Source organism: Colletotrichum graminicola, assembly GCF_000149035.1.
Source record: "Colletotrichum graminicola M1.001 genomic scaffold supercont1.9, whole genome shotgun sequence".
In the NCBI taxonomy this organism is placed as follows: domain Eukaryota; kingdom Fungi; phylum Ascomycota; class Sordariomycetes; order Glomerellales; family Glomerellaceae; genus Colletotrichum; species Colletotrichum graminicola.
Genome location: NW_007361013.1, coordinates 261,021 through 277,152, shown reverse-complemented (window position 1 = coordinate 277,152; position 16,132 = coordinate 261,021). Strand labels below are relative to the sequence as shown.

Below are 16,132 nucleotides of genomic sequence, written 5' to 3'. Positions count from 1 at the left end.
CTGACGGGAGCTCGGGACAGGAGAGTAGGTATGTGGGGGTGTACGCGCAAGGTCGGATGGACGAAGGATGATGGGACAAGTAAAAAGGGTAGGGGGGGGGGGGCGTGGAATAAGGATACCTATTACCGAGTCCGCCTAGGTACGTACTTGACTTGGTATCAGATGTACGTACCTCAGCGCTGCTGGTAGGTACGTAGTCGGGCGTGTCAACTAGCAGCCCTGTCGCCATACAAGTACCCGTCAGACCAGGGCCTCGAGTACCTAGTCTCTACATAGTACCTGTACGTACAGTAGAGAGGTGCAGCGAGGAAGGCATCATCAGGGGAAGCAAAGTACGTACTGGATTCCTACTTACTTGACTGTTCCTACCTACCTAGGTGCCCATACTCGTACGTATTATAGGTAAGCGTTCCCCACCACAGCGGCGGCGGCAGGGCGGCAACGGCAGCAGTGAGCTGCTGCTGCTGCTGCTGCTGCTGCTCTGGGCTACGTACTGCACAGCTGGGTGGTGTTCGGCTGTGAGGTGTACACTACAACTTCACAGACAGCCGAACACCAAGCTGCTGCACATCCCCTACCCATCTCATCGTCCATCAACAACCCTTCCCCCCTCCTCAGCTCGCCCCCTGTCCTTTCCCGGTGCCAATTGGGAGCGTCCCTTGGGACGCTCTCCCTGTCGTACTACTTGTATCCAAGTCCCGCCTGCTGCACGAAAACTGAGAGTCCAATGGACAGGGCGCCCTTGCTGAGTGCCGGGCCATTTCTCTTCGGCTCAGTCTCACTGTGTCTTACATGTCTCTCATCTCTGATGTCTGATCCTGCTACCTTGGACAACTCTCCAGCCAGCGTGCTTTTTCTTTCTCTTCGAATCTCGACTAGTTTCTTGACAGATGCTCATTACCTGTCGCCCACAGACTGCTCCCCCATGGTACCGGTATCTGGCCACGTCTGTTCACCCGACTTTGTACTCCACCTCTCTCTCTCTCTCTCTCTCTCTCTCCCTCTCCTTTCATCTCCCCCGGACTACCATCGTCATGGTCATCTACGTGTGTTGATGACCTAGTTTTAGCCATCTACCTCCCACTGAGATACCTAGCCTACCTCTCATCATACGGCACGCTTCATTTACATTGTACTCGACACGGCGAAGAGGACCCTGTTTCCGTGTGGCTTGCAGTCCTCTACATGAATGATGCATCAACATGAAAGTAATCACCAGGCCTATTACGCAATCTGTGCCCCTCTCCGTCGCTATCTCTATCTCATCTCACATTGTCTCGACACCTCTTCCAAAAGTTCACCACCACCCTCCCGTACCTCGCCTTGCCGTCCGGCTGCAACATCTCCTTCCCGGCGATCCTGGTCTCTGACGAAAAGCAAGCATATATATTCCCCATTTTGGCGGGATCGTGTATACGTCCTGGGTGGGATGACCACCATCCTGTGCGTCCACCTCCAAGAATAAGAAACAACAGATCGAGGCCACGGCAACCGATCTAAGCTCCAGTGGTAGTCCTTATTTGAGATTTTTACAATATGCTTGTTTCATGCTCTCGCCATTTGCATTGCCCCCGGAGCAAATGCCGATCAAAAGACTCTTCTCACCACCAGACAATGTCCAACTTCCTTGTCCTTGCGCAGAAGTCATCCTTCCATGATGTCTCACCTGTCTATACACGAGCGTCCGATCTTCATTCTCGAGGCTTCTGTACATCTGTTGTATATACTTGGCGTCAGTGTTCCAAGGTTCGAGTTGTCCTTCCCCTTGTTCTTGTTCTCGGGGTCTTCCGTCTCTTCTGACTGGCAGTTTTCCCCAAATACCTACCTGCTGCTCTTCGTTGCCGCCGCCGCCGCCGCCTCCACTATGTATGGGAGGGGAATAATAGTAGCCAGATAATAAGAGACATTGTCCCAGTCCTACAACCTCTGACCTGAGGTGCAGGGGTATAACACCTCTTCTCACTCCTTCTCCCACCCCCTCCCCTCCCCCCCTCCCCTCTTCCCGTCCGCCGGCCACCCTGGCAAGCTGGGTCTTGCCCTCGTCCGCGGTCGACCGGGTTCTGACCCGCCCAGTCTACCCCGGCTTTTTATTTTATTTTTTCTACACTATGTGCCATCTTGTTCGACATGGTGGGGGTCCATGATTTCCACTGATCTCTCCATGTTCTGGTTCTGGACTTCTTTTTTCTTTCTTTTCATCAACCCACTTTTGGGCCTTGCAGGGACTTGGTATATTTAGTCCTGCCCAGATCTCCGTCACCCAATTCAGTCGACTGGGCTCAAGAACGCAACCCTGGTCGCACATCTACCCTCTCCTCTCTGGTCTTATACAGTCTCGAACCTCTCCAAACCTATATTACCTTCATCTATCTCTATCCCCTCTCTCTTCCCCTTCAGACGAGAAAGATCATAAATCCTCATCTCCCCTTTGGTATAGTCCACTACTTTGGTCACTTCTTCGTTCTGCTCAATTCCTCTGCAAACGCCTCGTTTTCCCCAAGGTCGCAGCCAATCGATTCACATCGTTGTTGGCTTCGTTGTTTCTTTTGCTTACAAACGCCATCATTCACATACACCTTCTTCATCACTGCCACGGCATCAACTTGGCTTCGTCCCAATGGCACTGCCGGAGCAAACAGCTGCGCCCCAGGCCTGGGGCCGCTGGCAGCAACAGCCAGCCGGCCACGACTATGGCATGATGGATAACTCGACCTTTGTACAGTACGATTCGAGGGCGGCAACGTCTGCTCCCATGAACGGCGCCATCATGGCTCCTCAATACATGGTCGCCCCCCAGTACAATATGACGCAAATGCCGGCCATGGGGCACCAATGCCCAACCCAAAACCACTTCGCCTACACGCAGTACGATTCGTCTCCGACCAACATGAACATGCCTTTCAGACTTCCGCCCCAGCCAGAGCGGCCAGTCATGCCCGTGGCAGCTTCGGAGCACGATATCCCCCGGGCTAGCTCTTACCCGCAAGAAAGCCCATCGGTCAAAAACGACCGGCACCGGAGTCCTTCCAGTCGTAGTGAGACGAAGATGAGCAACCCCAAGACACCTCACCCGCTCAACACCAAGGAAATCAAGTACAACAAGCCTACGAGTGCTGATCCTGTGAACTTCACCACTGCCATCGACACCCTTATGAAGGCCATCCAGAAGAGAAACGATTCAGAGGATATTGTCAAAGGTGTTCCGGAGATCGAGCAGGTTGTCAAGCCGGAGCGCATGTTGTCTCTCGAGGTAAGTCTCGATGGAATGCCTAGTACTAGCATCCGCTAATACCTGATTAGCCCGAGGCTGGGTCTATTGCCCCCGTTCAAGCACCTGCACCTATTGCAACGGAATCTACGGATGCCCCCAAGCCCAAGCGATACATCTGCGACGTCGAGGGCTGTGGCAAGAGCTTCTACCAGAGCACTCACCTGGACACTCACAGGCGCGCCCACACTGGCGAGAAGCCATATGTAAGTTGAGACTTGGTAAGGATGTATCCAAGCGGCACTAACATATCCCAGCAATGTAACTGGCCTCGCTGCGGACGCACCTTCTCGCAGCCAGGTAACCTCAAGGTAAGAAGAAGCCATGTTTGCATATTGGCGAATGTAACTAATCGGGCTTATAGACTCACATGCGGCGCCACACAGGCGAGAAACCATTCCGATGCGAGCAGTGCAGCAAGGTCTTTGCGCAGCGCGGCAACCTCCAGACGCACATGGCAACGCATACGAACGCGAAGCCGTTTGTCTGCAAGCTAGACGACTGCAACAAGATGTTCACTCAGAGAGGAAACCTCAAGGTACGCGTGTTGCTTCGTGTGTAGGCGACATTATCTAACTAACTGCCTGGCAGAATCACCAAAACAAGTACCACGAGAAGACTCTCATGGAGATGACTGATTGGATCGTCTCGATTTCCGACATCGATGCTCTGTCCGACGACCAGAGAGAGATGTACTGGTACTTTGCCAACTTGTACAAGAACAGCAACAAGGGAATCAAGGGCCGCGGCAAGGACCGCAGGGTCAGCAACCGTGGCGCGAAGTCCAGGACGGCGCCTTCATCCTACCCCGTCAAGCGGGTTCCTGGGCCCGCCAGCCTAGCGGCGTACAGCTCGAAGCGTCTCCCTCCCCCAGAGCAGTACATGCAGCAGCAGCAACACCACCAGCACGGTTATGAGGTCTACGACACCGACATGGACCAGTCCTCAAGCGCAAGCAGCCCCAGATACGACGGCCTGCCCGCCACTTACCGTGACCGCATGTACCAGCAGTCGACCCACGCAATGTACTGAGCGCGCACGAAACGAGCATCACAACGCAACCAATGACAACATCTCCTGAATGAATATACGAAAATGAAGCATATAGGGCAGATACAAACGGAAACGGTACGGAGTAAAAATAAAAAAAAGTAACGGAATACACCCTTGCCCTGACCTATACCAGGAGTTGCGGGACAGAACCACTCCCAGGAGACACAAAACGGCGCGCCAAAACATTGGTTCGGAAAGAGGTTCGAAAAAAGAGAATAATTTCACCGAGGTTATTATTCCTTGATGAGGGCGGTTGTCTGAACAATTCACGGTTTTTTTCTTCTTCTTTTTTCTTTTCTGTCTAGTTCTCTTGGTTTTTATACTCGAGCCGTTTCGTTTCGTTTTTGCTTTACTAAAGCGGTGCATACTGTTTCCTTGGACCACCGCGCCATGTTGGCGCCAGAGTTGTGTTTTCCAAATCTACGGAGCGTGTACGAAGGTGTTGAAGAAAGTTGTTGAGCGGTTTCCTTTTTTTTTTTTGTTCCTTCGTGGCCTAGCTCGGGCTGGAAACACCGATGCAGGCAAAACATTGCTTTTACGCGGGTGGTTTTTTATTTCTGCTCTTCATTTTTCTCTCTTGTTCTCTTTCGTCTCTTTGGGGTTTGTAGAGGGATTTTGTCGGCTTCGCCGGCCATGGGGTGAGACAGGTTACATCATTGGAGTTATTAGACATCCATCCACACAGAACAGGGGGGGGGGGTTATGTGCATCTCGGGACGGCGGAGGCTTCGCATTAGAGTTACTAGACTCTTCGACGCCATCTGGGTTTTCTTTTGTGTTGAGAAAAAACAATGGTCAAGCGTGGCAACGGGATCGGGAGTTGGGAATCAAGCGTTGGGTTGTTTTTGTTGGTCCTTTCTCTTTCGGCTTCCGCGCCTTAGGACGAGGTTGGACTGGGCCGATAGGAAGGATCTCAAGTATCATGCACCCCTTGCGTCGCTGGTGGGACTACTGAGCGTGCCGTATGATGATTAAGAATTATTGATACCATTTTGTTTTTCATGCACACATCGTCCGTGGTCGTTACCGTGACGCATAATGATGACTACAGCCTGCCTTAGTGCTCGCAATTTCGGGAATGGGCTGTGATGCAGGCCGGCGTGCATCTCACCCAAGCATTCCCTTTGGCCTCTCGGCGGAGGGGGACCTACTGGGTCGACTCTCCCCCAAGGGAACCAATGACCAGAGCCTGCCTTCCGTTCATCTCGGTGGGGGGAAAAAAGGGGATGCACTGGGAAACCGGATCTCCAGATGAGCCGAGCCCGGGGAAGGCGAGCCGGCTGCGGTGCTGGCTGGTGCTGGTGCTGGAGGACGCAGCAGACGCAAACGCAGACGCAGACGCTCTCCGGGTCCTTTCCCTCCCGGTGTGAGAAGGACCGACCAACCAACGAGTGGACCAAAGATAGGCGCAGACGCAGAAGGCGCACGCGCAGAAGACCGGGGGGGGGGGGGGGTGGGCACACACAACCCGGGACGGTAAAGAAGCGGTCTACATGCTCGGGAGATACGCCGGCGGTGGGGGCAATCTTGAGATCGGAGGCGGCGGCGTGGCTTGAAGATGGGCACCCCTTGCGTAGTGACTGATGGCTGGTGGTGGTGGTGTTGCCGGCGGGAGCGCGGCTTTGGTTCCCCCCGATGCAAGATGCCACAACCTGGAGGGCGAGAGGTGTTGCTATGCGCGATGAGTGCGGTGCATGGGGTTGGGTGGGGGGGGGGGGGTGGGAAATGTGTGAGAGGAGGGCGTGTGGCGGTAATGGCAGGAATGAGGGAGGGGGGGTGAGAAGATGATGTAAACAAGATGATGCAAACTACTGTAGGTAGGTACGTCGGAGGGATCTGCCCCCGTCTGTTATGGCCGTAAGGGAAACAGAAAACCGGATAGGGAATTTAATAACCCCCCACATACATGGTAAGAACAGGGCGACCTATATCGAGGCGCGCGGGAGGGGGGGGGGAGTGGATTTTGTGTATGGCAGGCGGTTAGGTCGTCGTCGAGATGCGTGAAAGAATGCAGGTGTAAATGCGTCCGTAAATGTCCGAATGGGCATTCGTATGCTGGGGGGATCGAACAGAGATAGGGCCGTATGAATCCTCAAATCCAATGTCCGTGACTTTTCGTTCCTCGTTCGTCCTAGGGTCCCCCCCCCCTCCCCCCTCCTGTTTGGTGGAAGTGGTATCCCAGCTGCCACGGGAGTAGCTCGCGATCTTCCGCTGTCACCGCTTGCACGCTCTCGCTCTCTTCCTGTCTCTCTCTCTCTCAATCAAGCGGCCTGGGGGATATGGCGATAGGCTATACGACCTTGGCGTCTCAGCCTAGCTGGACACAGGTTGCCCATTCAATACTCCTCAGGATGGCCAAATGTTCCGGAGTACCCTGTCCCTCCGAGAGAGGCGCCTCGAACTAGCGATTTGATTTGTGATGACAACGATGGGCCTGATCTTCAACGCACCCGCCGAGCCCTGCCCGTTCCTGAACATCAGGAACAGAAAGGCGAGGATGCTGCCCATCTGGTGCACATGTGCGGCTAACGTGCGCTAGCGTACGGTAATAGATCAAGGATTGCCGAAGAGTAAGTGGGATCTCGAGCGGGTACGAAGACAGTCCGGGCCGCCCCCATTGGCCAGCAGTTAGGTGACGAAGGGTGATGGTGCAGCCTCTCTCAGGTGTCGGTTGCCCGACCAGGCGAGTATCTATTCCGGTGGCGGCCTGCCGGGGGTGGGGGGGGAGGCGGTAATCTTTCGATTTTTTTCGGCATCGCGCGAAGGAGCCTTGTATCATCTCGCTTGGGCTCGCGTCTAACTCTCCTCCCAAAGATTCCGGGCGTGCTCGCATCCGCGACGTCCGTCGTCCGTCTGACGGTCTCCCTCTTCCCGTTGTGTCACCTCGAAAACAGGCGAGAAAGGGGGGGTTGAGATGGAGGGATCGGGAGTCGGAGCCCCGTCCTTGCGATCTGTGGAACGATCGCCAACGTTGTGACACGAGCGTTTAGGTTCTCTATGATGCATTGGGGAGGGTGGCAGGCACGTTCTGATTGATGTCGATAATAACCATTTGGTAGGGGAGAGGGCGCTCAAATTGTCACGTCGGGTGCTGCAAAGAAAGAAGGTAAAAAAAAGCAAATAAGAAGCGAAAGAGTTGGCATGTCGTCCCAAGTGCTGAATAATGCTGAATAAAGGCAACAGAACGGCTTACCCAAAAGCAGAAACGCGATTTGACGGTTTCCCAGCATCCCCCTGTCCGAAACGGGACCGTTGCAAGCGGGAGGGCCCGTCTAGTCCCGGGGAACTACCTAGGTATCCTGAGGTGGTTCGTTTGGTTCGGTATGGGGTCGGGGCGTTCGCCAGACTTCAGATGGGGGGGGGGGGGGGGGGTTATGTTTTATTTTTGAGTTTGAGTTTGGGTTTGAGCTAAATCCCGACGACCCCTTGTCTTCTTCCATGGACGATTGGCGATCCATGAAGTGTGCTGCTGTGCGTCTTCCATTTGGAATCGGACGATTGCTGTTTTGTCTTCTTTGCTTTTTCTTTTTTGCGAATGCAGTATTAGACCCAATAGCCTATAGCGGCTCGGTTATGTTTATACGACACGACATGGCTGGCACGCATGCGCAACATGTTTATTTGTCAACCCACTGCTGGAGGTGCTTGGCATTCGGGTTTCGACCCCGGGATACATACACTATAGAAGACGCCCTATACGAAACAACACCAAGCTAGGCCGTCTCAAATCGGCTACTTTGAAAACTTAATGGCTGAGGAGTATATGGCGTTGTGGACCTGCCGTAGATCAACAACGCACGTAATCATCGCAGCAATTACCACCATATAACATATATCTTATGTTGTACCATGTAACGTTGACGAGATATAGGTACACAGTCCTTATTCGATGCCCCAGCCGGGGCTTCCCCTGTAACTCCAGGTTATACCTAGTTATGTTTAGCCACCTTTTCCGACACTCTGGGGGTATAAGCTGCATTTTCACGTCCGCCCCCTTTCGTCACGTCGTTTGATTCTTCGTAAACACTGGTCTCGTGCGTGATGAAAGGACATGGTGAAGAAATTAGTACAGCAAGTCGCCGAGTAAGGCGACGACTCCGAAGTCTGGACTAAATATCGAATGCGCATTCAGATACAAATTCCATGGGCCAAGGTGTCCAAGACGGCACATGGACTAGCCCCCTCTCTTGGTTCCACCGCATCACCAGGTGCACCAGCCAACGGGGCTGCCCCTCCAAGTCTGCCCCCGGACGTGGTCCCATCACAGACACGCCGGGACCCGACCGGCCGCTCAAGCGCCCGTGACGTTGAACTTGTCCGCGAACGGGTCCCAGCTCGGGTCCCGGTGCCAGTCGTACTCCATCGCGTCGGCGATGTACGTCGCGTTCGCCGCGCCGTACACCTGCTCGATGAAGTCCAGCGTCGCGTCGATGCCCGCCGACACCCCCGACGACGTCCACACGTTGCCGTCGACGACCCACCGCGCCCGCGCCACCCACTCCGTCCGCGGCCCGTGGACGATGGTGCTCGCCCACGACGCCTTGTTCGTCGTCGCCCGCCGCCCGTCGAGCACCCCCGCCCGCGCCACCACCCCGGCCCCCGTGCAGATCGAGACGAGGTACCGCAGGCTCGGGTATACGGTCCGGATGTACGCGATGGTTGAGTTGAGGTTCGGCGACCGCGTCCAGAGCCCGCCGGGCACGATGAGGACCTCGAGGTCCTTGGGCGCCGTCGCGTACGTGTGCGTCGGTAGTACTAGGGGGAACTTTGTATAGCGTCAGCACACACACACACACACGCTTCCAAGACCGGGTCACGGAAGCTGATGCTCCGCGGGGAAGCGAGGGAGGGGGCAACACCCACACCCCTCAAACCACATCACGGGACCTCAGGACTTACGAAGCTCGAGTTCTTGGTGTTCATGGCGGGCGACACCGGCTCGACCGTCACCGGGTCCATGCTCTCGGCGATCATGTACAGGTTCATCTGGTGCATCCTCGCCAGCGACCCCAGGGCGCTGAGGGGCCCAAAGATATCGAGCACCTCGTACGCGCGGGAGACGATGACGCCAAAGTTCCTAGGCGGCGGCGGTGGCCGCGGTGTCGCCGTGGGCTCCTGCGCTTCCGCGCCCGTCGCGGCGAGGCACGCCCCGAGGAGGCAGACCAAGGGAGGCCACCACCGGCCAGGCGTCTGCATGGCAAGACGCATTTTCGAGGACGTGATCGGGGGACGAACCGGTAGGAAGAAATAAAGGGGTGACTTTTTGACACCCCTTTTCTTTTTTTCCGCAGGCAACGGGGAAGCGGCTGGCTTATATCTCGACGCGCCCCCCCCCCCATGCTTCGACGATCTGCGTCGGTTCAGGATTACCGGACTGCACAGCGACCTCCCTTACGTGGCGCGAGCGGCTCGAAAACATGCCTTTTCCCCCTTTCCCACATCCTGCGTGGCTGCGGTAGGACCGCGAAGCTGTGCGACTGGACTGATTGGCCGGTTTAACCAAACCCGGCTCCCGGATCTCGATAGGCCGGCCCCGTTTGGGTTGGGGTCAGCGGGATGTCCCCCCCCCCTCTTACCGTTTCCTCCCGGGTCGGGGTTTTTGGTGAGCCCCGGGTCCGTCTTGGCGCGCTCGTTTGAGAAGATTACCGCTCTGAGTAACTTGCTCAGAGGGTCCCTTGAGTTTAGGCAGGCAAAGTACCGTGACATTCCCACGAGCCGCATGGGGGAGGGGGGATAGGGACCAGCAACAGGCTTGGAAACGAAACGAGCAAGTTTTTCTGACGGGCGTGGTCTGGTTGAACCCGATTGAAGATTGGACATTGACGAAAGAAGGTCTACAAAGAACGCCTCATATACTCCCTATCCCGGCTGTGCCCCCATTTATATTTATTACCCACGCTCAAAATTCCTCAACCATGCAGCACTGCAATCTCCTCATGATCCGACTTTACACAAACGCCTCCACAACGCGGTGATAAAACACCATGCCCAGCCAGCAGATGACCGGAAAGGCAGCCAGCCTGCGAGCCCAGTCGAACCGCCCCCTGCTCTTCGGCGCGTTGGGCTTCTGAGCGGGGGTTGGCGTCGTCGGGGCTGGGGTGAGCTTATCGGCGACGGCCGCCGGCGGGGATTCTATTTTCTCTCCTGCTTTGTCGACTGCGGCAACACCATGTTCCCTTGGCCGCAGGACAAAGCACGGCGCTTCCCTGGTCGCAACCTCGCCGGTCACGGCGCCCAAGGACATCGCCTCTCGGGGGATGCTGGCCTTGGTGACGAGGAGATAGGGACTGCCCTCGACCTCGGCGACGCAGTTGTGCCAGGGCGTGGGAATGTGAAGGAGGTCGCGGGAGGCCATTGGCGTACCGTCGGGTGAGAGACCCTCGACGGCGCGAACGACGGCGGGGTCGAACAGCTGGATTCCGAATTTCGGCCCGGCGTTGTTGTGACTACAGCCCAAATTGTTAGGTCTAGCCACACCGATCAAGCAGCGGACCGGGGATACTCACGCGTGGATGGAGAGGCGCACGTGGTTCGGTAGAAGCAGCTCAACCAGGTTGGAATATGATTGGTTCCTCTACAACCGTGTCAGTTATTATTCGTGGTCCCAAAACAGACGTGCCGTGGATTCTCGTTGTTGCAGTTACAACCTACCATGATCATCTCGAACGCCACCTTTGTCGACAGTTTCTTCCTCTGGCTCCTAGTCATCTGCTGCGTGTGGGGGTGCAGCTCAAGGTCCTCCAGCATGAACCGCGAGAACCCGCGGTACAGGGCGAGGATCGTCGCATTTTGCGACTTGATTTTGGCGCGGACTGCGGACTCCTGGGGCTGGCAGCCAGCCATGAGGATCTGTCTGCACAGCTCGGCCTCCACGGTCAACCTCGTCTCGACGTGGTGCTCGATATTAAGGATGCTGAGTTGCGTCTGGAGCGCCGAGAGCTTGTACTGCGACCTTGCCCTGTCCAGCTCGAAGAGGTCGACGAGCGACCTGAAACCAACACGGTCGGTGTTGCCTCTGCTGATGCCGATGGCACGGTTCATCTCCTTCAGCTTCTCGCCATACATGTCGACATCGGCATCATCGACTCCGACTGAGGGGTGTTAGTATCATATCAACCAAAGGCAACGTAAAGTTGACTCACTGCAATCACTGAAGACATGGCCGTCACTGATGATCCACATCTTGGCGCCGGGCTGGTACATCTTTTCGATGGCCTCAACGAAACTATGAAGCCGCTCCAGTGCTAGCCGCTCTCCCCGATCGGGAGCTTTGCCGAGGACCTTGTTTGTATTTGACGATTTGCAGGGGAAAGCGGGCAGACAGAGCTCGATGCTGGCATTTTGCGAGGTGAAATGCCTGACGCGTTCTGTGAAGTATGCCTTTCCGCAGACCTCCCACCGGTCGTCTTTCCCCTGATACCTGAGGAAGCTGTCGAACAGGTCGACGATCTGCTCCGTGACGGCCAGAGATGCGCCGGAGGGCGACTTCATCAACCCGAAGTCGCGGATAGCAAAGTCTGCCTGGTCGAGGAGCAGTTGCGCAAAGAACTCCTCGAACTGCGTGCTGGGCGTGTTACTGTTCTGAGACGAGGCGTCGAGGATGAGGCCCGTGGGGCCAGAGCCGGGACGCCGCATCTCGTAGAGCCTTGAGCCTCGGAGGGGTCCATCGAGGTCCGCAGATCCGGCCTTCTGGCTCTCGCCTGTTGCCGTCTGGGATCGGCTAGGAAGATGCCGGTTGATCACTTCCCAGTGCTCCTGCACCCTGCCTTTTTGCGGCCCGGTGCAGTACAGAAGCTGCCCTTGCCCGTCGTGGACGAAGGCGGCCTGGAAGCGGTGAAACACGGAGTCACCACTGTTTGAGAATTCCATTGTGAAGAGTATACTGCTGAGCGGCCTGGATATTGAAAGGAAATGGGGTTAAAAATTAGAGTTTGATGGTGGCGTTGTTGAAGTGGTAGGGCTGGGATGGAGGACCCGGTGGTCTCTCGATGGGGGTTTATAAACCAGATGGGCGGCCGTGTCGAGCAGGCCTAGTACGCATCAATAACTCGAGTTCTTCCTTCGGTGGCTTGGCCGGTATGATCGGTTCATTCGTGGACGGGTGGTCGAAGTTTCTTCCACTCGAGAAACCCAAGGCGGGCTGTGAAATGCTGGTGGTAATACGATTAGGAGGAGCAGCGAGTGAGGCGCCGGAGTGTGGTGCCGCGCAAGCGCAGAAGACGACTATCGTCAGCCAAAAGAACAAACGAACATACCGCTTCCGGATACAAGACGCGATGGTGGTCGGCAGCAAGAAACAGTCGGAACCTTTGGCAGAGGGAGTGCAGGCCCAACCAGTCCACGCGGGCAAAGGCAGGTCGTGCATATGGGATCACCAGGAATCCTGGCATTAAGGTCATGCCCGACATGGAACCGACACGAAGGAGAGAAAGGTTGTGGTACAGGTACTGCAGCATGGCCCTGACCCGTGGCTTCGAAGAGGCATATACATGGTGCCTGCAATACAGTGCAGAGCCACGGGCGTGCGAGAGCAGGGGACATTTCGGCCGCGGGCAAGGCCACCCGTCACAGAGGATATCCAGGACCTGTGTCCCCCCCCCCCGCCAGGGCTGTGACCAGGTTCCGCAGACTCATTGTACAGGCACTAGCTTTGGCCGTACAAGGAAGAAAGCAAACTCTCGGTCAGCCTCCCCTGGGCGAGGAGGAGGAGGGGAGGGGGGGGGGGGGGGGGGGGGAGCAGGAGGATTCAACATCCGTGGCCGTGTCCGTGGAAAGTGGGGGTTGCGACAGACTCGTTGCTGTCATCAGTCGTTGATGGAGACTTGGTGATGTTTCCAACAAACACTCGCTTGGCATCGGTCAGAATAATCCAGGATCGTGCGACTCGACTGCGACCCTCGTCAGCCTCAGGCTATTTGCATCGTCTTTTGGTAGTAAAGTCCTTCCTACCTTGAAGGTCAGCCAGGCGGTCTGGTGCTAGGCCAACCATTTCTGCTCGGTCTTGGTACCGGATCCTTCTTGGCTTGACTGTCATGCTTGTCGGTCCTACTAGGCGACAGGACGGGGTCAAGGCTCCTACCGGACCCCCGATGCGCTCGATGGCGGCCACTTCGCCTCTCGACCCAAGAACGAAATCGCCCCCATCTCTCCACATGTGGGATTCTGCCCGTCCAGATACGTGCATGTCTTATCCGCTGATGGCCATGTCGAGAACTCTGAAGATGCCATTGTTTGCGCAGCGACTATAGCTTGGAAAACTTGGCGCGGTATGCGGCTGCGTTCCAACTGCGTTGGAGGTGAGAAATATGGTCAGCGTGGATGGTCGCGTGTACGTACTAATATCTCCTCGTTACGTGGGGGAGAAGCTCTTGTTATTGGCCGCCCGGTCGTCTGGTCTTTTTTGTGGACCAACGATCTGCGCAGCGCCCCCCTCAATGCGCGTGTCGGCCGATTGATTAATTTAGAAGCTCAGTCCTAAGGTAGTCGCGATTTGTGGAGAACGCTACCCTAATTATGTACGTCAGGGTCTACCATTTTGGGAGGGAAGAACCCGCTCCAGTTCGTCTGAAGGTACGAAGAATGTTTCTTGGCCACTAAAACCTAGAACCGGAACCATAACTAAACGACTCAGAATGCTAATCGAAACCAATCCCAATCTACCCAAAACCCATCCCGTATTCACATCACTAACCCGAGTGTGCCACGCTCTTTTCCCTCGCTTTCTCTCTCTCTGAAAACCAATCGCAGAGCCCGAGGGTAGAGGGGCCCGGCCTGGAAAGAGGGCGGGAAACGCTCGGTTAGTACCGAACAAAAGTAGGAGGTCCAGGGCCGAGTACAGGGGGAACTAGGTTCTTACCGGCGTCTTACGGTCAACCCACGTCGGGTCTAGAGTGAAGAAAAACTCGCGGACCAGCTGGATCAGTGTGACCCTCATTTCCAGCATTGCAAACTTCTCGCCAAGACATGCACGCTTGCCTAGCACGCGTCAGCAGCAAAACGAGGAAATAGAATCCTGGTTATCCTTTCTCACCACCATGGAAGCTGATCCACTCGCCCCTCGCTCGGCGGCGCCGGTATTCTTGCTGGATTGCCTCGGAGGAGCAACCCCACCTGCTGAATATGAGCTCATTGAATCTTAAAGCTTGCGGGGAGGTAGACTAAGACGGACCGGCCGGGGTTGAACTGGTCTGCCGTCGGCCCCCAAGCAGTAGGGCAGCGGTTCGTAGAGTAGCAGTGGTAGCCGACGTATGTTCCTTCCGGAATTACGACATTGCCGCCCAGGAGTGCAGTTCTCGCCGCCTTCCTGTTGATCAACTGGCCGATGGGGGGGAACAAACGCAGGCTTTCGTAGAGGAGAGAGGTGAGATAGGGCATGTCCTCTTTGGTCAGGTCTGCTGGAGACTTGACACCCTTGGAGACGATTTCTTGGCGCAGCAGCTCTTGCGCCTCCTGCACGCCGGTCAGCACGGGTCGGGGTTGAACCTGGGCAGCAAGACTTACGGGATGCTTTGCCAAAAGATACAGTGTCGATATCATCGCCAGCTGCGGGTTCTCCTGGCCTGCTACGAACGCCACCGTGAGGTTGTCGAGGAGCTGCTTCTCGTCCCACAAGCCCGACGCTCGTGCGTCAAGCATTCTCTTTCCCAATTTGTACGACGCCTCCGACAGGGGGGGTGTCTTCTGCAGGTGATGGCTCGCCTGCAGCGCGCGTTTGAGCTCATTCTTGAAGAGGCCCACAGTGTGTCTCGCCGCCAGGCGAGACTTGAGCGGCAGGCGATCGAGAAAAGGGAAGCTCATGAAGATTGGCTTGAAGATCTCCTTCTTGACCGCCGTCTGGAGGATATTGATGCGAGCATCGGCCCTGTCGAGTGCCTACGTACGGAGTTGCCCGGGGTCAGACGATTCCCTGCTAGGTTCGGTCGGGTCACCGTGGGGGCCGAAGGCGACTTACATGGAGCCTGGTGCCAAGGACGGCCTCGCTGAAGTTGGAGACGGAATACCGCTGCAGGAGATCCTGCACAGCGACGCCACCCCGTCCGGCCCGCTGTTGGGATTCGCGAAGGAGGCGGCACAGGATGACTGCGTTGGCCTCAATCATGCACGCATCGAAATTCCGTTGGAGGCCCGGCTTGATGACTGAGCGATAGCTCTTCCACACATCCCCTCTCGCCGAAATGATATTGTCGCCTGGCTTGGAGGTCAGCACACACGCATACCCGCGGTGGAGATGAATGGTCGCAATTAGGAATGGCTACCAAGAAAGTCGGCGAGGACGCTATGAGGAATCTTGGTTTGGTTGCCGCTCTTCTCGTAGAGGTCCTCGTCCTTGAAAATCTCAACCAGGTAGGAGGGTCGATGGACCAAGATGTTCCACTGAGCGCCAAAGAAGATCTTGACCGCCCCGTGGGCTCGTAACGGCTTGTCGATGTACTCGAGAAAGATGTCTGACTGGTCAACGTCTTTGAAGAAAGGTATGAGGGCGACCCAGAAGGGAATTGCCGGTATGTTTTGCGGGTATTTCGGTGGCAGTAAGAAAAAGTAGTAAACAAAGCCGGGGAGCAGCGCTCCGAGAAGCAAGATTTCGAGCAAAAGCAGCAGCATCGCGACTGGTAGAGTGCCTGTTGCGCGAGGCAAGACTGAACCGTAATGTGGGTAAGTTTATATCCTCAAGGCCCGGAATCCTGGTGGAATGGGTCAGCTCCATGAGAAGAGGGGGAAAACTAACCATGTCACTTACATGGGTACAGACTAGACCATCGACGACAGACGACCTCTTCTCAGCCCTGCCCTGCCCAAGGTAGATGTACTTTC

General features: G+C 56.0%; 4 protein-coding genes across 4 annotated transcripts; 1 reads left to right on the top strand and 3 right to left on the bottom strand.

The window, feature by feature from the left end:
• Positions 1-2,617: 2,617 nt before the first annotated feature.
• On the top strand, positions 2,618-4,300 carry GLRG_03066 (uncharacterized protein; the record flags this gene model as incomplete). Its single annotated transcript, XM_008093751.1, has 5 exons — positions 2,618-3,250; positions 3,301-3,474; positions 3,526-3,579; positions 3,633-3,806; positions 3,860-4,300. The coding sequence occupies 5 exons, from the start codon at positions 2,618-2,620 to the stop codon at positions 4,298-4,300; spliced, it is 1,476 nt and encodes a 491-aa protein (XP_008091942.1).
• Positions 4,301-8,612: 4,312 nt separating this feature from the next.
• On the bottom strand, positions 8,613-9,529 carry GLRG_03065 (DJ-1/PfpI family protein; the record flags this gene model as incomplete). Its single annotated transcript, XM_008093750.1, has 2 exons — positions 8,613-9,086; positions 9,221-9,529. The coding sequence occupies 2 exons, from the start codon at positions 9,527-9,529 to the stop codon at positions 8,613-8,615; spliced, it is 783 nt and encodes a 260-aa protein (XP_008091941.1).
• A 739-nt stretch (positions 9,530-10,268) lies between these two features.
• GLRG_03064 (pyoverdine/dityrosine biosynthesis protein) lies at positions 10,269-12,190 on the bottom strand (the record flags this gene model as incomplete). Its single annotated transcript, XM_008093749.1, has 4 exons — positions 10,269-10,767; positions 10,828-10,895; positions 10,973-11,412; positions 11,464-12,190. The coding sequence occupies 4 exons, from the start codon at positions 12,188-12,190 to the stop codon at positions 10,269-10,271; spliced, it is 1,734 nt and encodes a 577-aa protein (XP_008091940.1).
• Positions 12,191-14,165: 1,975 nt separating this feature from the next.
• Positions 14,166-15,922, bottom strand: GLRG_03063 (cytochrome P450; the record flags this gene model as incomplete). Its single annotated transcript, XM_008093748.1, has 6 exons — positions 14,166-14,296; positions 14,352-14,431; positions 14,490-14,770; positions 14,822-15,193; positions 15,273-15,508; positions 15,577-15,922. The coding sequence occupies 6 exons, from the start codon at positions 15,920-15,922 to the stop codon at positions 14,166-14,168; spliced, it is 1,446 nt and encodes a 481-aa protein (XP_008091939.1).
• Positions 15,923-16,132: the final 210 nt, after the last annotated feature.